The following is a 25,222-nucleotide window of genomic DNA, read 5'->3' as shown; positions in this document are numbered from 1 at the left end:
GAAAGTCCGCTGAGGCAGAGCACCGTTCAATTCTATTGGGAATGCACTACCGGCCAGAGTCCTGCAGATGATTGACAGGCAGCTCTCGAAGCTGATTTGTTATCTCACGAGGTCTCTCGCAGATGATTGGTGTTTTAGAAATGACGCCAGTTTGCTCGTCCTCATTCAGTTGCTTTCTGCTCTTTCAGGTAGGCTGGTGTGTTCGGACGTCTGTCGTGTCTTTCTCACCAATGCCATCCTGTAAAATCGGACAATTTTGTTAACTTAACCAAGTTTGCCCGTTTAATCTAACAATTTCCTTGAAAATGCCAATAACGAGCTAACTAGAATGCACGAAGTTTCTATGGCAACAAACTGGCGTGCGTAAACAAACCAGCAGCTCGGCCTGTCCTGTGGTTTATAACGGCGACAGTCGTCCTTCTCGAGGAGGCAGGCACTCCCTACGGCGAGGTTGTTAAAAGCACAAATGTGCAACGTTAGAAGAATAAAAGAGCCGGGAATCACGCGCGGAGGGAAACGCCCTCTCGAGTCAGCTGACCAGTTCCTTCGCAATCCGGTTGGTCGGACAACACTTTAGTCTTGTGAGTGAAGATCGGTGTGAAAATCGAGGTTTGGAGTAGGAAGTTGAGTTAAGTGAAGGAAAGAACTAACGTAAAGCGTTATGCAAATCCCCGGCCGTTAAGTCATGGAAGAACCGTCGGTATCACCCTTCGAGAAAGATCCCGCGGAGCTCAGCGTGGAAGACGTATACGACATATCATATGTGATCGGGAGGGACCTCTTAAAGATCGGATGTCGAGAGGAGGTAGCCGATCTGCAGTTTAAGATTGTGCGAGTGTTGGAGGTGTTGGAGTCGCTGGTAAACCAGCAGAACCTGGCGGTGGAGGAGCTGAAACTTGAAAGGGACAATCTGAGGACCGAGGTGGAGAGGCTGGTCGGAGAAGGAGCCCGAGACGGTCAAAGCACGGTGAGTCGGCCCAAGAGCTAGAAGAGATTTAAGGCGCCTCTCTGTGACTTTGTATTCTACCTTGTTTTTCCGCGTTTTAATTTATGTAGCGCAGATCAGATTAGACTTTATTTGCGCCCCGTTTCCTATAAACAGTTTTAGATTATTAATTTAAGCATTGCATGACCCAAGTACAACACGAAGCGTCGGGGCGCAGATGAACCAGCGTGTCCAGTTCAGCTTGCATTCGGTCCACGAGCTGCTCATTTGTGGTCATCGTATGAACTGAGGGGGGTCAGTCGGTGCCGCTACTTTGCCCTCCTTACTCGGGAGGAGAGTGCCCGGTGTTTCACCTCATTTCCCTGCGCGCCAACACTTGAGTTAAGTTTTTATATAGCGCCTTCCCTTTATAGCTCTTCAAAGCTATATACATATATATTTTTCTTCTTCTTTCTTATTTTTCTTTTATCATAGTCATATATATATATATATATATATATATATATATATATATATATATATATTGTGTATTGCACCTTTTGACTATGGAGGACGATATTTCGTCCCACTGTGTACTGTAAGTATATTGTTAGGATGACAATAAAGCTCTACTACTACTACAACAAAGCGTGCAGGCGACCAAAGTAACTTCCTCCTGTTTAGAAAGAGGAAGCAGAAGAGTAAACAACGAGCAAAAAAATCAGTAATAAAAACAAAAGCAGAAGAGTAAGAAAAATTTAAAAAAACGACAGATGGGCCCTAATCATCTTCCCTAGACAGTTTTAATTTCAACCCAACACACATGGTTGGAGTTCACTCCTGTCTTTGTAAAGTGCAACAAATGAAAAAAAGAAGCAACCTGGGTGGGAGAGCCAAGTTCAGCACTCCAATGGGGACACTTTAATAATAAAATCCTTTTAGTCTCACCTCAACAGCTGATCTGTGCCTTTACGAAATTATTTACTTAGAGCAGGGATGCCAGGCTCCAGCTGTGGTGGGGCAGAGCTTTTTTCTATCATTTCTGCCACCAATCACTGCTGCTGCTGTTATTGTTACAAACCTCTTGGGCTTCAAGTTGTTTTTTGTAACCAGCAGCCACCCAATAAAGAAATGAAAAGCCAGAAATACATGAGCCACACTATTATTCCACCAGACAGTCCATTTGAATTACGTATTAGAGATGGGGAAAACAAAAAATGTGAAGATCTTCTCTGTTTGGACATGCTCATAGAATACCGAAAACACAGAAAATCAAGTTCTGGAAATGTTTTGTGTGGCAGAATGACAGCAGCAGAGAGAACAGAAGCTTTTACCATTTATGTAGAAATCAGACTGAATTTACAGAGGGTGGCCCTTTAGAATGAGTCCTACACCCCTGATTTAGATACACCCCACCTGCTCCATTTCCAGCCAGAGGATCTCTGTATGCTGTGAAGGTCACGTAAGGCTCCTGCTGGGAGGTGAGCTGCACTTGCCGAAGTTTACCCGTCTTCTCATTTTCTGATTAAGGTGTTGACTGCACGTCTGCCTGAACATCGGCCCTTCCAGTTTTGCCTGTACAAATAGCTTTCAGCAGGTACTGTAAATATTTGGGTGTAGCCAGTGCTATTACACCTGTCCTAAATTTAAAAGGTTGCAAAGCTGGTAGAAAAGGAGCCTTTGACAGCACAGAGCTGAACTTTACACAAGCGTCTTAACGTTACCAAGAGGAATCGGTTTTGATGCAATGAGGGCTATGAAGGTGACTCATCCTTGTCAATCATTGTGACTTTGCATTGATTTATTTACAGCAGCAGATTGGTTCAGATCAGCTTGTTATTGACCTCAAGGACCCCAATCGGCCACGCTTCACACTGCAGGAGCTGCGGGATGTGCTGCAAGAGCGCAACCAACTGAAGGCGCAGCTGCTGCTAGCGCAAGAAGAGCTCCAGCTGTTCAAGAGGTATCCGCATACATTATTTTATTAACAAACCGCATGAAGTGAAAAGTTAAGCAAAATGATGTCTTTTATTGGCTAACTGGAAAGATTACAATATGCAGGCTGTCAAGGCAACTCGGGCCCCTTCTAAGATGTGTCACTTACAGGTTTTCCAATGCTATGCAGTATTTGTCCGAGTGTCTGTATAAACACAGGGAACTCCAGTTTCTGTATTACATCTTGAGTGAAGAAGGGGCCTGAGTTGCCAATACAGTAAAAGGGGTCATCTTGCTTGACTTCTCAACACATCTATAATGGCTAACACAGTACAGCACCCTAATGCTACTAACAAATACCATGAGAAATACAGATTTTTAAAATTTCAAGGGCAATCATCATTAAAAGGTCTGTTGAGGATTTAATTTCCGGCCTTGCACCTAGTGCTGCCTTATGAGCTCAATATTGTTTCTCAAGTGTTGTGGTTTTGTGTGAGGAAGTCGGGAGTGGCAGAGAATTATGTAAGAGTGGTACAGGATATGTACGAGGGAAGTGTGACATGGTGAGGTCTGCGGTAGGAGTGATGGAGGTGAGATTACATCAGGGATCGGCTCTGAGCCCTTTCTTTTTTGCAATGGTGATGGACAGGTTGACAGACGAGATTAGACAGGAGTCTCCTTGGACTATGATGTTTGCTGATGACATTGTGATCTGTAGTGATAGTAGGGAGCAGGTTGAGGAGACCCTGGAGAGGTGGAGAGATGAGAGGAGAGGACAGGAATGAAGGTCAGTAGGAACAGAACAGAATACATGTGTGTAAATGAGAGGGAAGTCAGGGGAATGGTGAGGATGAGGGAGTAGAGTTGGCGAAGGTGGATGAGTTTAAATACTTAGGATCAACAGTACAGAGTAATGGGAATTGTGGAAGAGACGTGAAAAAGAAAGTGCAGGCAGGATAGAATGGGTGGAGAAGAGTGTCAGAAACAATCTGTGACAGACAGGTATCAGCAAGAGTGAAAGGGAAGGTCTACAGGACGGTAGTGAGATCAGCTATGTTATATGGGCTGGAGACATTGGCACAGGAGACAGAGCTGGAGGTGGCAGAGTTAAAGATGCTAAGATTTGCATTGGGGGTGACAAGGATGGACAGGATTAGAAATGAGGACATTAGAGGATCGGCTCAGGTGGGACAGTTGGGAGACAAAGTCAGAGAGGCAAGATGGCATTGGTATGGACATGTGCTGAGGAGAGCTGCTGGGTATATTGGGCGAAGGATGTTAAGGATAGAGCTTCCAGGGAAGAGGAAAAGAGGAAGGCATAAGAGAAGGTCATGCAGGTGACGGGTTGGACAGAACAAGATGCAGAGGACAGAAAAATATGGAAGAAGATGATCCGCTGTGGCGACCCCTAACTGGAGCAGCCGCAAAAAGAAGTGTAAATAATTTTTTTTAAAGCACAAGCTGGTACGGAAGGGTCTTCATTGCCAGGATTGCCTTTTGAGATTATCACACTGCCTAACTGAGGTCATTGCACAGTCATGGGGGTGTTGAAGTGTATCTCAGCAGAGTAGAGGACAAAGCAGTCCATGGTGCAGCTCACTCGGATGGCCTGTGTATTAGAATCACCATTATCTTAAGCTTCGGGCTTTAGGGTGACATCCACAAAGACACACAGAATAGATGTTGTCTACATGGACTGGTTGACCATAAACTGACAGCACTAACCAAAATACCCCATCCGCCACCAAGCTGTGAAATCTCAAACTGCATTACAGTATTCAAGTTTATTTATCCTCTGTAACTTTGCTTTCATGCCACAGTGGCCTTCACCCACAAAGTGAGAAACCAGCCCTGGATGGAATGTCTGAAGACAATAAAAGGAAACTAAGTGATGCCAAAGATGACAAGACCACAGTACGGCGGCTGTAAGTAACCCGTTAATCTACTAAATAAGAAATACTGTAAAAATGTACAAATTTAGAAATGCCAACACATTAACCTCCTTAGCATTAATTTTGTTCACATCCAGTACAAATTAGTCAAACACAATTTTTTAACCAGAATAAATATAACCGGGACATGTAAACATGTCACTGTTGAGATGAATGCGGTAGGAAAGGTAGGCCACTGCTGTACTTCTCCAGATTTACTTCACGTCCTTCGTGTGACTTGTTTTGTAACAGTCACCATCGGCCAGCTGGATGTCGTAATTGAAAGTGCAATGAGAGGGTAGAATGTTGGTGCCTGAACTGAACTACACGGTTGACATTTCTCTGGAAATAAAAGACAGCTGCTGCATTGTGCACAGGGGACTGATGTCTTTCTTCTCGATTGCAGTCACCTACTTGTACCCCGGTGAACTGGCAGGAGACTAATCACCACTCGCATCACACTGTATTACTAGTCCGTTGATCAACTCGCTCTCACTAGCACTTGATTAGACTAGTGGTTCACTTTCATTTTGTTCTAAAACTGGCATCACAGTGTGTTATTTACATGCCCTTATGTGTTTCGGTCGAAGGCGCCTCATGACTAAAGGATACTGACGAGTTAACCTGGATTTTTCTTTTAAGCTTTTTTATCCACTAGATGGCAGGAGAATACTGTCGTGAGTGTTGTGAGGTATTCTTGTTTGACGCTGTACTTTGATCACAACCCCTATACCCTGCTGCCTCGCAGTTAGGAGACCCGAGTTTGCTTCCCGGGTTCTCTGCGTGGGTTTCCTCCAGCCCCCTGTGATCCTGTAGTTAGGATATAGCAGGTTGGATAATGGATGGATGAAAGAAAGAATGAGTGCTTTTCACTGTCAAGTACAGCATTGTCAGGCACACCATTTACCACTGGTGACTTGCAACTCACAACCCGTTTAAGCACACCAAACGGTATAGTTGACCAATTCTTCTCCTAGTAACTTCCTCAACAAGCTACAGCCGGGCATTTTAGTTAAAACTGTCTCATCTTGGGTAAAGGTGGGTGGTGTACACGAGTACCCTATGCTGGTTTCGTATTCCATGTAGTGGTGGTTCATACTGGGATGAACCATGTCAGTCCACACCTGGAACAGGAAAAGAATTTAGAAGCACTGTAAGTTTAATATTTTACCAATTTATTTTCATCTGGTTGTTTGCAGTTAGCGTTCAGAAAAATTGATTTAATGTCTTGTTAGAAATTGTAGAGAAGTTCATGACACAATAGGCTTCAATGTCAACCCCAGATGAAAAGAACACAAATAATATCAAATTGCCCATGATAAAAACTGTGTTGGCTCAAGTTGCTTAATACTGCATGTCAGATATGCAGTCAATTGCTTACTTCATCCCAAACGATTGTATTTTTTCCCCAGAAGATATCACTTCTATGACAATTGGAATAACATTTTGTTTTGAAGACCTGCCATTGGTGGGGTGGATTCATAAACTATGAAAGACGACGGAGGTAGCATTGAAAAAGCTTGATTTCTTTTTAAACCAATACTATTGTGCACAGACCTTTCCAGAAGAGTTGTTTTTTTTTCTGTCCTTTTATTTAGCTTTATTAAATTTCTTGTATTAGGAATTGGTTAGTTTTCGCATACCCCTCGGGAGTCAGAGCAGAAGGTCAGCCATCGTACAGCACCGCTGGAGCAATTGCAGATGAAGGGCCCAGCAGAGTTGCATCTCTTTTGGTAGCGACAGGGAATCTAACTGGTAAACTTCTGGACACCGACACAGATCCTTGACCTGTATGAGGAATTTTGCTTTATCCAGGTTGTTAATAACATTTCTTGGTCTTCTCTCCCAAACATAGGATGGGTAGGAGAAAAGATAAAAAATGTCCGAGTAGTCCTTTAACCGCTTCTACTTCAGCACTATGGCACACTCTCATTTAGTATATGGTTCTGTTTTACTTTGCCGAGACTGATAAATCTAACCCAAACCAAACACACTACTCAGTTCTGTCAGTTTGCTTTGGTAGCCGATTTTCAGGATGCACAGCTCACACACTGATCTGAAATGCCACTGTCCAGAAGTTGTGTATTTGTCTCTTCCTTAAAACACTCTCTCAAATCCTTTTAGACTTCTAACTGCCAGAGTGTCAGAAGGAGAGCAAAAAGCAAGTGATCAAAAAAGACTTGAAGATGTTAAAAAATAAAAAAAGAAATTGGATTGCACTAGCACAAATGTCCTGTAAATTTAACTTCATGAAAAATCTGTAGATTACAATGAGCACAGTGACAGCAGAGATACATGGCCAACTGCCCCTACTTGAAGTGCTAGTGTCTGCTACACTATCTTTGTCATCTGGGTGATTACATCACTAAATGTATTAACAGCAGCAAATAGTTTAGAAAAGGATTGTGCTCCATGCCCAGTGTATATACTGCATATTAAAACACTGCAGTGTTATTCTGGCATATATGCAATCAGACAGTGACTTACTTTATTTAGACGTGCAGTCACATCTGTGCTTCTACTTGTAGCAGTTGGATATTTGGAGTACTGGAAGCTCGAGTACGTGTGCTTCTCAGTTATCAGTTCTGAACAGCAGTCCTTTTCACCTGCTTTGGATGGGGTGCCTCACGGTTTTCTTTGAATGCATATTTCACAATTTGTATTTTCACAAACAAGGCTGCCAGTCCTGTCCACAGGTTCCCACACTATCATTTTAACTGTACAAAGCCACTTTCAATTTTGGATTTTGAAACATTTCAAATTAAGAATTTGACAAGAGATGCTGAACTTTTACTGCACTAACTGTCCCCTTACTTTTTTTTTAGGTTCTCCTTTAGCAGAAGGTGAAACTTATTTCACTCATGATCTAAACGGACCAGCATTACTTCTTCATTGATCTGGTGATTGACAAGTTACGAGTGTTAGTTGCTAGTGCAGCCATCAGAGGCTTAACAGTATTTATTGAAACTGAACTCTGACATACTGAGCAATAAATCAGAATGTGTATTGCGTATCAGCAGACATGGGAGTTTGTGCTAATTGCACTCTATTATAGTAATTTTTCATCTGTTTTTGTCCTAAGGGTACAGAAGGGGAATTAATTTTTAAAAATATCCATTGAGGTGTGCAAGTAGAATACATAGGGGGTAAGAATGTTAAATTGGTGGTTAATTATTCATTCTGCCAGGTGTATCAAGCTTCTACAATCATGGTATTCTAAACAAAAAGCACGCACCAGGTTCTGGGCAATACAAGCTGAAACAAAAGCACAGCAATTAGTCTTGACACTGAAATCTAAAAAGGACAAGGGGGTCCATTCAAGTCTGAACATGCTGGTTCAACACCTTTGTCAGCTCTGACTTAATGTATACACACATTCCACAGATTTGTCCTGCTGATGGTGTAATTACCATCGGTTGATATTGAACACCAAAGTCTATAAGTACATACTGTATACAGGAAATGATTTTAATGTGCAAATACCTTTTTAAAGCCGATTTTGAAAAGAAAATTAACTCTGAAAGTAATTAACTCGCCATGTTTTTAATTTTTCCTTTAAACTTTCCTGGATATGTATATAACTTATTTTAGTCCCTGTTTGTAAATACATCAATTTTAGGACCAATTTTTAAAAGAAACATGCACTTTCAATAAATGAGATTTGCACTAACTTTCAGCGGGAGTATTAATGAATCAAGCAATGATTCAAGGAATAAAAAAGTAACCATTGTATGCAAACAGCTATGTGGAAAATCAGATTTAGGACACGCATCAAAGTACAATGTTCTATACTGTGTTACTGAAAAGTGTCCTGTTATCAATACAAAATCATGCTAGTTAACGTAGAATCACTGACACCAGTTCATAATAAAAAGATTCTTCACAACAGATCAAGTAGGTAAACATGTTAGGTTTGTGTTTTTCTTCATATCATGCGAGAGAGACACACTTGACCAAACTTTGATGGTTTCTAATAGTTTTAGTAAATCATGTGTTGTATGATTCTGAATACCCATTGAGGCTGCCTTAATTTTTTAAGTTTTTTTTTTTTTTTTGTTTACGAGCAGTTTTTGCTTATTCAAAACTGTTTTCTGTTAAGTTTTCACCTATGTGATCTGCAAATGAAATAAATGGTACCCTTTCACTACTAGACCTGATTTTACTTATTTTTAAAAACTGCAGTTTGATGCGACTGAACCATTTTGATCATGTTTTAAAGACAGCAGCAATAAGAATTAAGAATGCACCACATCGGTGTGGCTTCCAAAATATGCCACCTCGCTAGATCATCAAAAAGGTATTCACAATTGCCCTGTGTTAGATTTTTTTTTTTGTTTTAATCCTGAAGGGGAATTTAAAAGGTAGCACAATTAAAACAAAACTTTCTTCTAAAGCGCTCACAGATTTATTGTTACAAAGCATTTAAACATTTTATGTACACAAGATTTTATTAAATAAACCTCACTGGCAAAACAAATTCCCCTGTTTAAGGTTTATTGACATATGTCACATTTTTTTTTATTTCTTCAATGCACACACATTCATATTGTAGCATATTGCAATTTCTGAAGTATATTTCAAATTTGTCGCTGGTACCACAAATAAAAGTATTATTGCTAAGCATATGCTCATCTAAAACATCTAGTATCAGAATAGAAAATCTGTATTTTAAAAAAAAGTGCAGCTACATTACAACTGCATGCTCTGGAAGCACTCACCTGCTCATATACAAAATATACAAAAATGGTTTGAAATCTAGTACTGTTGTATACTATACATATTTATATAAAAAGTATATAATACAAGACATTTTGGTTTATGCATATCCCTCAGTCTAATATTCACAGCGGCTAAGGCAACACATTTAAAATTTTAAAGCAATACATCTCTTTAAGAGTTTACAGTCAAGTCTGTTCAGCTGTAGTTAAGTCTTAAAAAAAGAAAAAGGTTCATATCAAAGTGATGGATATTTTGGCTCAACTTCTGTTGCCGCAACCCAAGATGGAGTTTAAAACTCATGCGCTCTCAGTAGTCAAGTACTAATAAATACATATTTAAAACTCCTTTTGCCGCTAAAACTGCCTGCATGCTGCAGTGTATGTAAGGTAGACATGCTGGCATTGAAGTACATTTTTGCTGAAGCAAAAACATGAGATTTCAATCACTACCTAACATAAATTAAAATATCCACCAAAAAGCAGCTTTATTTCAAAATAAAACACGAATAAGGGCAGCTATAAAGTTTAAAAGAAACCCTTGATGCAACATGGCATGTTAATGTTTGAGCCAAGGGTGTGCAGCAATCGAAGCTTTGCTTCTGTCTCCATAGTCATAAAGTAGCTCCTCACCTTCCTGTATATCACGTGATGCAACAAGAATGAGGTGAGGTATTCCGTTGATTTCATGTAGCTTAGTCTGACAGTTTCCATTCTTACTGTGGTTTATCAGTCTTCCAAGTCGACTAGTTTCTTTTGTAGCATCCACACTAAGAAAAATACGATAAGAAGATGGGTTAGCTTTTTCATAACGCTAGCTAGCTTAAGGATGTTTTTCAGATGGTATGCTTAAGTTTGAATTAGTCATAGCACAATACTAAGGCCAGGTTTATACTTCACATGACACGATGCATACTCTAGAAGACGCTGCTACTATGCAAGCGTTGTACTGTTCATACTTGCATACGTACTTCACATAGATCTGGAAGATTCCACCAGGTGTCAGTGCAAGATATCACAGTGAGAACAGGTTCAGCTTCATTGAGTTGTGAATTGCCCGAAACCACCATTTAATTCCTAGGACACCTTACCACAATATCTCTGAAAAGGATGGATGTTTAATTATTAATTAAATCCAATCCGGGGGTGCACTCATTCCAGCTAGCATTGGGCACGAGGCAGAAACAATCCCTGGACGGGGGAGAATCTGCTCATCGCAAGGTGAATACAAGCACTCGCATACAGTAGTGTCACTTTAGCATCACAAAATCTGCACATCTTTGGAAGGAAACCAGAGCACACTGTGGAAATTGACCAGGAAAACATGCTAACTCCAGGTAAGGAACACCAGCGATGTCACTCTGCTACCATGCTGCCCCCATATGTGTAATTATTAACAGTATTCATTATTTAAACGAAGTTTACTAGTATATATATCTCTATATATATCTATCTATCTATATCTCTATATATCTATCTATATCTCTCTATCTCTATATCTATCTATATCTCTCTATCTCTATATCTATCTATATCTCTCTATCTCTATATCTATCTATATCTCTCTATCTCTATCTATATCTCTATATATCTATCTCTATCTATATCTCTATATATCTATCTATATCTATCTATATCTATAATTTTTGTAAAATGTAACATACATACTTTAATGCATTTCATCACAAAAGTATAAATGTAAGGATTCCAAATGTGCAGAGTTGGAATATCATACTTTAATGTGTTCTGTGGTGATCTATTGCTGCTGTCAGCTCAGGAGGAAGCCCCAGAAACACGTAGTGGTTAAGAACAGTCTGCATTAAGGTAACGTTTATGACGGTCTACTTTAATGATAAAGTAAACTACGAGATTAAAGCCGAAATTTCCACTTTTATCACAAAATAGACCTTTTAACCATGTCCTTAATTTTTTTTCTCTATGGCTCAAATACGCTGCTATACATTCTGATGCTGTTGTGAAGGGGAAAAAAAAAAAAAAAGTACAAAAGACGGCACAGAAGATGGTATGCGAGACTTTTAAAATGTTATCATGTCATTACGTTTGGGAATATGCGACACCTGAATGAATATAAAAGCACCACGAATGCAATTGTATGTCAGCATTTTGCTTCTCCACATTGAACCATTCATCAAAACATCAAAGCGTGCACATCAATCCCAGAGAATGCTCAAAGCAGCTTTCTGTCACATGTAGATAGTAAACAGAGACTCTGATGACACATTCCAACTTTTGTCACACTGTGCCCCAGACTTTCTGGTTGTACTGCAACTCGAGCACATGTTGTGTTAATATCCGAAGACGTGCTCAGAGGACACATCAAATGTACACTGGGAATGCGCAGCAGCTATGATGTGTGTGCGTACGCATTCTGAGTGTTAAGCATACAGTGGACAATGATCACCAGTAAATGTGTGAGGGTTTCACAGCAGAAATAAATCTCTGGGAATGTACCCAAAATGAGACAATGGTAAAATTTCAGAAAATTAACTTATATGAAGCATAAATAATTGAACAAAAAACTATTAACATTGAGACCAGAGTGTGGAGGGGAGTAATTAGGCTGAAAATTAAAGCCAAGGTACAGTAATTATATTTTTACACAAGAGTTTTTTGTCCAAGTCAAGCAGGTTATGATACTAATCTTACCAGAAGGTTTTATTCAGAAACTGGAAATAATACATATAGCAGCCTGTGTCAGGGTCTTGAGCATACATAGCTTCTCTCTCCTTGGCATCTGTACACTCTATAAGGTCACCATGGTATTCAACAACAAACTCTCCTCTCTCAAACTTCTTGGTAGCAAAAACCGCTCTGCCTTTCCCTTCAATATATTCAACCTATTCAATGTAAAGAGAAATAATGATACACAAACATAGAAACAACAACTTTCATTTTATGACAATTGTAATTTATACCAATTAGCTAATGAAACATTCAGGTTAGTAGGATATTACACGAGAGTACTTAACACCATATCCTCAAAACTTAAGCAATTCATCCGTCTCTTAACGGATGCTGGATGATTGTTATTAATGTATGACATTTATATGGACAACTCAAACATTACCTTCATCCCCTCTTCAGTTCCACTGGTAATTAAATTATCAATTTGTCGTTTTTCTTCATACTGTAATTATTAAAAAAAAAAAAAAAAAGTCCTCCTTTAGCTTATTCAAGATAATGGTAATCTAAATGTGTTAACTTTACTTGAATACAGGACAAGACTTGACAGGTTAATTACAAGATAATTATAAAACATTTTGCTTGTTGACCAAATTAAGCAGTTTTAAGAAATAGTGAAGGTAAAACCTGTTTTACTGTTAATAAAAACACTCTAGGTTAAAGTGCATAACAAAAAAACTTTAATTTGAAAGTTTTACTTAATGCCTTTATAGCTAAAGGTACAACTTAAATGCAGATTACCTTTAGTTCAGTTTTGCTTTTCCGAGAACTTCTTCTTATGGCAAAATAGTCTGTTACTTTCTTGTTTTGGGAGACTTTGCTATCGCCTCTGTGAAGAGAAATAACAGCTGTCACACATGTGCACACAGGAGGCAGTCAAAGGGTTTAAGCGATTATACCTTTACGCGAGGCCTAGGGGTTGCAGTGTGCACTAGCGCTCTCCCATCCCTCTTGTCCAGACTCTCCAATACTCCAACTCTACAAGCACACACCCCCCTTTCTGTCAACCCTCCATAAAAGCCTGCCTGTTTTCAATGTATTCTCAGTTCTGTTTGGACTCTGTCCTTAGTGAAAACTCTGTGCTTCAATTATAGCATATTTTGTACCAAGTGTATGGGGTGGATACTCCACAAACCTTTTTCTGCCCATTGTCCAACATTTGTACAGTTTACAATGTACTGTACTGACTTCCAAATAAACCAAATATCTTCATAATTTTGATAAATCATGTCTCCCATGAACTTATTAATTAGGTTCAAACCACTCAGTCCAAGTTTATTATGAATTAAAAACATTGTTTTTGTCATGTGAAAGTATTCATGAAAGGCGCTTAAACCTCTTTTTTTGTATTGGTGGACAAGTTAACACTAAGACTGTCTATGCTCTCAACGCTGCATTGTCATCACTGTTTGCTCATAAGCTGTTTCTCAATCTTTCAATAACTGTACAGTGTCTTTATACCATGACTTGATGGCTATTTTCATTAAATTGTATACTATACACAACTGGCCAACTGTGAATTTACCCTTGGTTTTTGCTACCTGACAACCTTAAGTTATTTTTATCAAATTATGAAATACATGTTAAATAATGAAATACCCAAATGACTATTTCACTTTCTTTTTGCAAGCAAATACACTGGTTAGTTAATCTGTGCTTAATCCTTAATAAAATTTAAGACGTTTGATTTACATTAGCATATTTCTCCCAGAGTCCATTGTATTAGTATGTTTACTTGCTTTCCAGAGTTCAATACTCTGTTCAGTCCCATTGGTTATTCCTGTCAATTTGCTCAGCAGATGGTTCAAAAGAACAGATCTAGAGGACACCTATTCTAAAGTAGTCTCAAACGTTGGCCACACTAGCCCCCTCAAACACTTGTCTTTATTCAGTTTCCCCACCTCGCATGATGTCATTGCCTGCTTGTCAGCTTTACTCCAAATCTTTTTCTGAGCACATCTGTTTATATGTGCAGTAAGAAAAGTATAGAATAATGCTGTGAACTTGTTAACTGAGAAAAAAAGTAAATACAGGAATCCTTTATAAATTTGGAACTGACAAATGTAAATACAACAAAGCCATATCTACGAATCCACTGATCAAAAAATGACAATGAGATTCAGTTATCTGAAAATCTACAAAACAAGCTTAGATTTTGATAAACAAAGCCCTGTGGATAATGCATTTTCACATTTAATGGCATCTATCTTTGATAGGACAGTTATGTAAAACTATTGTTAAAGCACATTGTTAGGTGGGCCAGTCTTTAATATACAAGCAAAGAACTCAACCTCACTAGGCAGGCCCCAGAAAAAGCCATGAAATGTCTTAGTCACTGGAACACTGAATACTTTAAATCCTCCAGCTTACTTTAACTTCTCCAAGTAACTCAAAAATGGCAAACCTGACACTTCTCATGGTTTCACATGTTGAGATATGTGCTAGTAATAAAAGAGAAACTTGGCTCTAGCACCATTTAAAAATGAATCTATAAATAAGGGCTCTACTTTTTCTGGCCTTTGTAAATATGTCAGTGCATGTTGATTTATTGCCATCTAGTACTTTTGGCATATCCATTCTTATTCATATCTATTTCTACTTTGCTTTTTTTTTCTTGCGACTTTTTTCATTGACATCTTTATATGAAGATGAACTATTGAAAATGAAGGTTGCTATTAACGCATTCTGCTAATTCCAAAGGCAATGACAATACTTGTATACATGAATGCTCGAATCTTAATCAAGAGGCTTCCTTTACAATTAAACTCTTCAGTTAGTTTAAAATGTACTTGACAATGACCAAACAGCACCCAAATCCAAAAGCAAGCCACTTACATTCTGCGTCCTGACTGCCTGCCTTTAACCTTACGCTGGCTCTCTTTCTTAATGCTGCCTCTGTTGCCACCATTGTCCTTTCCCGTCTGCTGCACAGTGGACTGCCCTCGAGTGTCTTTGCTTTCTAGCTGTTCACTTATCTTCACAGGTTCTGCACCAGCCTGTTTAGACTCCTTTGCCACTGGTTTAATAGCACCGTTATCCTCATGGCACACAGTCTGTTTATCTGCTTCAGAAATACAAATGTGAAATGTTAGTATTTAAATACATTTACCGCTGTCTGCCTGTATGGTGCACAGACTAAACAGCTTCACAACAAAGAAAACAAAGTACTTTTTTAAATGATGACATGACTAAAGTGAAGGCATTTCTAAAATAAATCAGGGTAAAGAATGCAAAACTACTGTATTCTAATTACAGCATAATAAACAGAAAAATTTAGGTTGAATTAGCTTTAAAAGCCATTTTAAACTGCCTCTTCTTAACATTCTCCTCCTCCTAACACAAGATGAAACACCCGATGACCACAAATACCTTCATTGTGCTTTGGTGTCCCACTGTTTCCATTATGTTTCACTTGACTGTTTGTGTCATTGATGTGAGGTATGCAGTTTTCATCATGAAGTGGAGAGCGACTGTAGGACTTGACTGGACTCAAAAAACTGCGAATTGAAGACTGGCCGTTACAAAGGACTTCCTGTTGAAATAGAGCACAAATTAAAGGTTATTTTTCATTTTGTTATGGGGTCGAATTGTAGACTGAAGTACACCAAATATGCACAGAGTGTACTGTGACAATTGTTACACATGGCTCATGACATAAAATTTCAATGTCAAAGCACAATCAAAAGACATTTTCAGCCATGACAAAAAAAAAAATCCAAAACACCAGTTAAAGGATAATTCCTGTTTCAATGCCACTTGTGCTTTAAATAGCCCTGCAGCTTTGATAAACAGTTAAGTTTTCTAAGCAGTATTTTTAAAAGGTGCAACTACTCCCCCCCCAAAAGGCACCATCCCCAAATAGTGCTATACAAAGGGTGAAGCAACAGTCATTGACATAGGAGCAAGACATCTGGTCAGATTGAATCAGCCTATAAATGTAACATTATTTTCAAAATATTGAATGGAATCTACTTAATGAAAGACCATCTTTAAACTTGAGGACAATATATACCCCCAGCAGTAATCAACGGGAGTGTGTTGAAAGGTGGACTTAAGAACCTTCAACTAGATATAAAGCAGGGGTTGACCAGCAGCCATGAAGTTAGTACAGCCTGAGTAAACAAGATTTCCCCCCACCCCCCAATTTCTGCTTTGCTGGTACATAAAGAAAGTCTCTCCCACAATCTTAATGAAACAAGTTCCTTTAGGTATTACAGCATTAAAAACAAGGGAAAGGAAACTAAAAGTTGGTTATCTACCCCACCCCACCTCCTAATTTTGGAGGTGATAACTGCATCTGCAGACAACAGGGGGAGCAGAGCTGTGTACATAAAACCTCCTTCCAGCTCCCACTATTGGAACAATATGCTCCTTACTCCTGGCTGCACTCTTATAAGATTAAGGTATGTAGGAATAGCAAGATACAAAAGACGCGTTTTGATCTATAAAAGGAAACAAGCTTCCATTCCCTAATATTCACAAAAAAGTGAAGTCTAAAATTAGATAACTGTCACCAAAATAAGCTTACAGATGGGAACACTATAGATAAGGAGGAACTGCTGGCAGGGAAAGGACTAAAATAAGGGTCAAATGTCTCTGCAACTCAAAAAAAGGGCTGGTGTGCGCTACTTGGGATTTTTCAGTTGTTCACTTCAGGGCTAGATATCACCACAAAAAAAAAAAAAAGTACTGGGTACAAACACAAATGTGGAAAAAAAAAAATGCTACCAACTTGAAGCTGCATTTTCTCTCAAAAGCGCATATTAAGTAAATGCTTTCAAATACTGCAACTGCACATAAAACAGATAAGACCATGGTGTTAAAACTAGTCCAGGAGAGCTTAATGCACATGGGACCGCAAAGTAAAAGATGAAAACAATCTCTGTAAATCATCAACTCCTCCCGATTTGGGATTAACTGGAGGCGGCTTGATAGACTTTCAGATCCTTGTTCGCCGGTCACATCAAGTAACTAAATTAAAACTAAATGTGCATACCCTGGGGACCCTGATGCCGCCCAAACCCCCCACCCCCATTACCTTGCAGCTTGGAATTCTTTCCCCGATAGCCACTAAGTAAATTTTATGAATTTAATATTTTTTTATAAATCAAATACGACATTAAGCTTAAATGTATACAAGTATTGTTGACTGAATTTTTTGTTTTATCTATGGTCAAGTCATAATACAATATATTAAAGGGTTATGTTGGAGATAAATTTCAAAACCCTAACTTGCCTCTCACTAAAAATAAATAAATAAAACACAGCTTCCTCTTTTATGTTGCCACGTATGCTATTTTTGTGTGTGCCTTCCCTTCCTACACTGTCTTTAACCTTTAACTGTTTACAGACTGGTAGCTTCAAATTTTGAAAATCCTTTTACTTGGCACAGTCCCTCTGGATCTGCTGCTGACAGCATCTCCTTGCTTGTGTAGGCCCTTTAAAGGAATACTTCACCCAGTATGTTACTTATCCTATGCACCTTGTAGTGATGCCTGAGAAAATTCGTTTTCATGCATAATGGACAGAAAAATGTTTTTACATAATAGAAACCAATAGTGACCAATGTAGTACATCAAAAAAGTTTTAATAAAAAAAAAAAAGTCACATTGGTTGTGTCCCATAATCCACATCAAGTATAGGCTTTATATGTGCAAGAGTCTTGTTTTTTTGTTACAACAATGTTAAATATTTACTTCCAGAATAATCAGCACAAAAGATACACACAAAACTAAAGCCTCATGGGAGAGGCTTTTTGAACTGAAGGCAGGGCTGACTCTGGATCAGCAAACAATAAAGAGCTGGGCCTTCATTTCAAAAAGTGATCACCATTAGCCATTAGTGTTGTGCTGATCTTCTGTGCCGATTACTCTGCAATTATTTCACAATATTTTAACAAAACAGCACGCCTTCTGCATGTTTTAAGCATACAACTGGTTAACTGACAGGTGCATTATGAGACATAGTGACTCTCCCCCCAAACCCCAAATTTACACCTTTAACATTGTTTGTGGTCATTTGCAAAATTCACTACTGGCTTGTATTATATTTATATCCCTTCTACATTTACATATCCAACTCATGCCTTTATCCATGGCCACGTGCAACATTTTGAGACACACTTTTCTTTTTCCAATTGGAGTACAAGTAGGAGAAGCTACTTGCTCATGGTCATGCAGGGTTTGTATCAGGATTTGAAACCAAAGCCTCAAGTACCATGCCACACTGCAGTTCTGCAAGAAAACTTGAGATTAAAAGTTATCAGCCACCACTACAAACTACATGGGGTAACCAAAAGAAAAAAAAAAATGTAATATTCCTTTAATCCTTTTGTAACTCCATATTTTGCTTAAATGCTACAAAAAGTAAATTAGCAGTCCATGTGAACTTGTGCCAACAGTGTCCAAATACTTTTACATTCAGCTCTCATATGATGCCAGCTGGTGGGTGGGAGCTTGAAGTGGACAGTTTGAGAAGGGGCAGAAACAAATAAGGTGAGAAATTGAAAGTTTCAGTTCCTAAGGTATGACCTGAAATGTTTGTCGCAAAAGAGTTGCCTCGAAAGCTTGCATATTGTAATCTTTTTAGTTAGCCAATAAAAGGGGTCATTTTGCTTGGCTTTTCTCTACATTAATAATGGCTAACACGGTACAACATCCTAGTACTATTGTCGCAAAAGAAAGACAGATGCTTTAGGAAGCTCACAGCAAAATTATTTTACACGTTTGAGGTAGGTTCCATCTGTATGGGCACCTTTCTTTGTGAAAGCTTCTATGCTTCTTATGTAGTAGCACAACAGGCCATGTCCATGTTTCAGTCTCTTTATCTTAAAAAGAATAGGAGGGGGGAACCTGCATCTGAACAATTCTAAAAGCAAACGTCCCACCTTAGGTTCTGAAACAAGAGGCAGAATACAAATAAAGAGTAAGCCCTAGCTACATACAAGTTTTTTTTTTTTGGTGTACTACTTTGTGGCCACAACGACATAAAGCATAAAGAAACAGCCACTTAGAAATGGTAACACAGAAATGCAGGCTCTTTTGTGGTTCTCCTGTTCCAAAACCACCACAACACTGGGGACAATTAAAAATGAATTAAAGCTATGGCCATTCAAGTAGGAACAAAATAAATTAAAATGAATGGTAATGACAGTGTTCAGGCTACAGAAATGTTTTACTTTAACACTGTTAGGTTTAACCAAAAACTGTACAGTCATGTGGACACTTTTACAATAAATTCGTCCACATGACAGAACAGTTATTGGTTTTATATATATATGAATGAGAGAGATACACACTCCCACTCCCCGACTATAGGTCATGCACACACAAACTAACAGGTATGTAAAATCCATGCCAAGGCCCCTTCTTTTAAGTCTTTGGGCTTTGTGTGCGAGCGCACTCATCTTCCCATTCGCGCACACCTGCAGCCAGACACTCACGTGCACACACGCGCGTGCCCGCCCACAAAAGTCACCGTCGGGCTGTCTGCTAAGCTGTGCCAAAAACTCCGAGCAAAACGCCTGTGTTGTGCTGCACCTGGGCGGCTGCGCCTTCGCTTGTCTGACGGGCACATGCTGGGTTGGGCCTCGTTCAGGCGTGGCGAGGCGAGGCGTAGCGCGGCAAGCCGGGCGCTCTCACCAGCTACCCACCCCGTTCATTTCTGGCTTTTTGTTCTCCTTCGTTGTCGTCTTGTCCGAGGTCTGGGTGGCGTCTTCGGCTTTCGTTTTACAGGAGCTCGGCCCTTTCTTCTTTCCTGGAAACACAAAATAAAGACATTGTCTGGGCCCCGTTAAATAAAACTGCAGCAGCGGGGCACCCCTGCCTCCTCTTTAGCTACAGCGGCTTGTGCACTTCTTCCCTTCCGCCATATTCAGCTGCTCTCACAGAGCGGGGCGGGCGGGGTAGAGAGAGAGAGAGAGAGAGACACAGAGAGAACACGTGGACATTTAAAGAGACGAGGAGGGGGAAGGCGGAACGCGGCCGCTAGTGGGCACGCGCGACACGACTTGGACAATCGCACGAAGGGGAGAACCTGAAGGAACCAATCAGAGTTGGCCTACATGTGTGGCTGTCCCCCGAGGGCTTGGGGAGGTCAGAGACTGCGCCTTCGCTTTGTCAAGTTTATTTAAGCACTTAGACAAAAATATTAATAAAAATAATGCCATCTCAATTTCCATACATAAATGTACACACCCACGAAGCAAATTAGGGCCACTATACTTGTACTGGTTAGTGCCTCCTTTTTCTAGCCGAAGAGCGTCAGTTTTCTATGGTATGCATGCCACAAGACGTGGAACACAATATGGTCTGCGTTGACATGTTCGCATCACGTGATGTCTGCATATCTGTTAGCTGCACATTCATGCTGCCAATCTCCAGTTGTACCAAACCTCAGAGGTGTTCTATTGGATTCAGATCTGTTGAATGGCAAAGGGTACAGGCGAATACAAAAATCATTGCCACGCTCATGAAAAAAAGTTTGAGATGATTCCTCCTTAGGTACAAGGTGCATGAACTGCCCTAAGTTACCGTTAGAAGATGAATAACTCGTGGCCATGAAGGGATGCACATGGTCAGCAACCATATTTCAATTGACCTTGTCATTCAAGCAATGATTGACTGGTCTTAATAACGGGCCCTAAGTGACAAGAAAACATTCCGCACATCATTACACCACCATTTTCACCAACCTAGACTGTTGACGCAAGGCAGGTTGGGTGCATGGATTTATAGTTTTGGTGCCAAATTCTGACCCTACCATCTGTGTCACTCAGTAGGTATCAAGTAGAAAACTGTCCAGTTTTGGTGAGCTTGTGCCTACTGTAAGCTCGGCTGTCCATTCTTGGCTGACAGGAGTAGAACCCGATGTGGTCTTCTGTTGTTGTAGCCCATCTGCCTCAAGGTTCAATATTATGAGATGCTTTTCTGTTCACCATCGTTGTATAGATTATTACGGGTCAGCTTCTGTCAGCTTGAACCAGTCTGTCCATTCACCTCTGACCTCCTCTTTAACAAGGCATTTCTGTCTGGCGCTTGATGGATTTTTTTTTTTTTTTTATTCTAACAGCATTCGGAGTAAACCATTCTCCTCTGACGTTCCTCACCAACAAGGCATTTACAGTCCCAAAACACTATTTCACATTCAGTTAAAAAAGTGAAACTTGACAGAATGGCACATCTAAGGCAGCAGGTACATGCTAAGAAAGAAAATGTTTTTTAAAATGCCAAACATTTTGGGGTAAGAAAAAAAAATGAAATATCAAAAAATCTTAAAAAAATAAATAAAAAATAAGGTTTCACAGATTTGATTGAAAGTGGGGCTTGCAGTTTGTGGAAAAGAATGCTGCAAGAAGAATTGTTCCACTCAAAAAGCTGTAGCTGTAATGACACAGAGAAACAGGGCTGTTAGAGAGTGAAGGGCAGCTGTCCTGCACAGGAAAAAGAGAAGGGAAGGCGAGCTACATGGAAATTGAGATGGGAAGTAGTCAGAGACGTGATTAGAAAGAGGCCTCCTTAGGTACACACAGTACTTGCTATTCTGTCGGATTGTTGCTTCTTGTCATAGAATATAAACTACACATAAATTCAAGCCAAATTAGATTCTTGAGCACGCTTGTATACATATTCTTCAAATGATTTTTTTTTTCTTAACCCTTGCTGCTGTATCTTTGGAGGTCAGACCGTAACGTCCAGCTGCACTACAGTTTACAAAGCAGTAACCAAGAAAGTGCCAGTGTGGCTCAAGCCCTGGGTACAGCACAAGTCAACAGCAATGGCATGCCTTGGTTAGTTTAAGCGCTAGCACACTTCAGGGAAGGGGTCCTCCACACACAAAACAGAGGGTAAAGTAAGACAATATACAGTATATAAGTCACTATTTCTTTACATGTTATTTTCTATACAATGTTTAAAACTGTCAGTTCATTGCATGTGCAACATAAATGTGCATCCTGTAAATATCAATGCTGTATGTAATAAGTTGAAGCATTGTTTCTTAACTACTGTGCCATAGCACAGTGGGGTGCTGCGGTAATAAGTGTAGCACACTTGGGCAGGGCCCTCCTCACTGTCCTGTTTCACTTCTACACGGGTGAAGCCATGGGGTACAGCTAGTACTTTACAAATTTAAAAATAACTAGCCCACTCTTGTGGTTTTATAATGGAGGTGGATGGCCCCATTATGAAGAAAAGCCTTAAAACTGACCAAATTGATCAATTTTTCAAGTACTGATCTGCATCTTGAGATTATATACATATTACTAAGCAGTGCCTATACAATATATTGCAATAAGAAAGGTAAAAAAAGAACTTGGTGAGATCCAGCCATTTTAAACAAAGACTGCCAGTAAAGTTCACTACAGCATTATCTTAAAGCTGTTGTTACTATTAGCATTTATATATTTTATATTCTACTAGGGGGTTCTCCCTGTGCTCTTCACTTGCCAACCACCCCCCAGCCTGCACTACACACCAGGCACTTCGCAACACTGCTTGCTGCTGCCGTACTCCATGATCTGCATCTCGCGCAGCACTTCGAACATTTTAAAGCCTGTACAAGCAGCTGTCTTTTTGTCTCACTGCCTTGTCTCTATGACGTTATAATTTTTCCTACTCTGTGTTTTATTTCCGGCCCAGGGCGTGATTAAATCTTTTTGCACAATGTTTTGTCTCGTCAGAAGAAAGTTCTTCTAATTTAAAAACGGAATAAGAATCTGAAAATCTAACAACATCACATAAAAGTTCGATAAATTCTGAAAAGAATGATACCAAACATATATATGTAGGTTTTAAAATAAGCCAGATTTAAAGTGTGACCAAAAATATGACATAAGAACATCACATAAACTCGTTGCACTTTTAGGCTTAGGATTTGTGTATTATATATATATATATATATACACACACACACACACACACACACATATACATACATACATACATACATACACATATATACACATACATACACATATATACACATACATACACATATATATGGGACTGTGTTGTTCGCTTGAATAATGGAGGTACTTATAATATTTAAAAAAAATATATATTTTTTTTTGCTGTGCTATCAAGTATCATGGAATTTTACTGTTATTGGTATCAAATTTAGAAATTCTGGTATTATGACAATCCCATTAAGAAAAACAAAAGCTGAAGGCCATTGTCAAAATGTGTAATAGAATTCTTGACCTGAGAGAGTCATGGGTCAGTAATCGAGGCTGACCTCTGGCCCAGGCTTTAGTCTTGTCATGTCTGGACTACTGCAAGTCATCTCTGGCAGGACTACCCACATGTGCCATCAGGCTACTGCAGATGATCCAGAATGCAGCGGCCCGTCTTGTATTTAACCAGCCAACCATCATACACGTCACTCCTCTCTTTGGGTTGATATATTGGCTACCTGTAGCAGCAGGCAAGAAGTTCAAATCTCTGATGCTTGTCTATGTCAATGGGTCAGCACCTGAGAATATGGAGACACTGGTGAAGTGCTATGCTCCTTTTCATCCACTCAGGTCCACCAGGGAACAGCGTATGGTGATGTTACCCCCAATGTGGCATGAAGTCTCAATCCAGAGTCTTTCCTTTGTGGCCCACCTCCATCCATACTGCCGACTCTCTCAATGTATTTAAGAAGTGACTGAAGACCCATCTGTTCTGTGAATATCTGGCTAATTGAAATGAAGAAAACAAACTCTGCACTGCAATACTTAATATTCCTGATTATTTGTTTAATTGCTTTATTGTTTATTATCTACGATTGTAAATGTACGAGTTATTACATCTTTTCACTTGTGGCAATCAACTTTTGTTACCTGTCCTATTAGACCTGCTAAACAAACAGCCCCTAAGCCTAATGTTACTCAATTATGTTTACCCATTTGTAAGTTGCTTTGGATACCCTGAAACCAAGAAAAGTTTAGCCTCACCAAAGCTTTAGCTTAATTATGGATGACTGACCAGGCCATCCATTCACAGGCTTGCAGCATGGCCAAGGGAATGAGCACATTCTGGTAGCACTGGGTCCAAGGCAGGAAACAATCCTAGCCAAATCAGTGTTGCCAGTAAATCTAACACACAAGCATTTGGAGATGTAAAACAGAGACAGATCACACCAAAAACTGTACAATGAGAACAGAGAAATGTTTTGAGATTGGTCTGTCTATAAATCTACAAGAACTTTACAAACATGGAGATTCTATTTTATGCTACTTCACCAGAAAATCAAACTGTTCATGCAGATTTAGCAAGTAAGTTATTATGAGACACTATCCAAGAAACAGGTAGAATATTTGCCCAGAAATATAACTAATTTAGTATTCTCTAAAATGCCCAACACTGATGGCAAAGTACGGTACGATTGCACGTGAAAAGAACAGGACGAGAGACAAACTACTAAAGTGCAAACAAGAAAACTGCACACAGAAAGCAATTGGCAAAAATTAAAAGTCGACTTGAAGAGTACAGAACATTTTACTTAAATGAAAAACAAAGAAAAACACGAAAAAGTGAGGCGCAGCAACTATTCTAGTCTTAACATACTCGAACGGTGTTAAGAGGAAGCTTCACCTGAATATTCAACATAAATAAAACTTGGGGAGTCTGCCGCAAATAATCAGTACGTAGCGAATTGGTAAAACGATTACTGTACTTGGGTGCACAAAAAACACAAACTTAACGGTTCAGAGATACAAAAGGAAACTACAGTAATTATCAATTTAACGTTAAGGAAACTGTTATCGAGCACCTCGAATAAATACAAGAGAAATTAATATGAAAAGGGATCCACTAGATAGCAAAGAAAGAGTCCTCGCACTTACCTCTGGCCATTGCACAGAAATTAAAGATGCAGATCAACGCCTTCCAATCTGTAAATGAGTGCAGAGTTTGAATAAAAATCATAAAGGAACCAAAAAGCCAGCAATAAGGACAACTCGCACCCAGCGCATGACAAACTGCTCTTTAACTTTAGCGTCAAGATATAACATTGGCTGCGGCGGCGCACTC

The 25,222-nt window shown here is 39.5% G+C and overlaps 2 protein-coding genes across 4 annotated transcripts; one reads left to right on the top strand and one right to left on the bottom strand.

Annotated features, from left to right (window-relative positions):
• Positions 1–161: 161 nt before the first annotated feature.
• rilpl2 (Rab interacting lysosomal protein-like 2) lies at positions 162–8,941 on the top strand. 2 transcript variants are annotated; one of them, XM_039772000.1, is made up of 4 exons: positions 162–967; positions 2,740–2,888; positions 4,681–4,785; positions 7,617–8,941. In XM_039772000.1, exons 1-4 carry the CDS (start codon positions 686–688, stop codon positions 7,636–7,638), a joined length of 558 nt encoding a protein of 185 aa, XP_039627934.1. In that variant the 5' UTR covers positions 162–685; the 3' UTR covers positions 7,639–8,941. The 2 variants fall into 2 exon arrangements, with proteins under 2 accessions (XP_039627934.1, XP_039627933.1); XM_039771999.1 differs by having other exon boundaries at positions 164–967; positions 2,737–2,888.
• Positions 8,942–9,177: 236 nt separating this feature from the next.
• Positions 9,178–25,222, bottom strand: kmt5aa (lysine methyltransferase 5Aa). Of its 2 annotated transcripts, none has more exons than XM_039771998.1 (8): positions 25,036–25,222; positions 19,861–19,964; positions 15,579–15,741; positions 15,045–15,270; positions 12,951–13,038; positions 12,595–12,654; positions 12,174–12,364; positions 9,178–10,276 (listed from the first exon to the last, which is right to left on the bottom strand). In XM_039771998.1, exons 1-8 carry the CDS (start codon positions 25,115–25,117, stop codon positions 10,066–10,068), a joined length of 1,125 nt encoding a protein of 374 aa, XP_039627932.1. In that variant the 5' UTR covers positions 25,118–25,222; the 3' UTR covers positions 9,178–10,065. The 2 variants fall into 2 exon arrangements, with proteins under 2 accessions (XP_039627932.1, XP_039627931.1); XM_039771997.1 differs by having other exon boundaries at positions 15,045–15,273; positions 25,036–25,221.

Source organism: Polypterus senegalus, chromosome 12 (genome assembly GCF_016835505.1).
Source record: "Polypterus senegalus isolate Bchr_013 chromosome 12, ASM1683550v1, whole genome shotgun sequence".
NCBI classification, from domain to species: domain Eukaryota; kingdom Metazoa; phylum Chordata; class Cladistia; order Polypteriformes; family Polypteridae; genus Polypterus; species Polypterus senegalus.
This window is presented reverse-complemented; position numbering and strand designations above follow the sequence as displayed.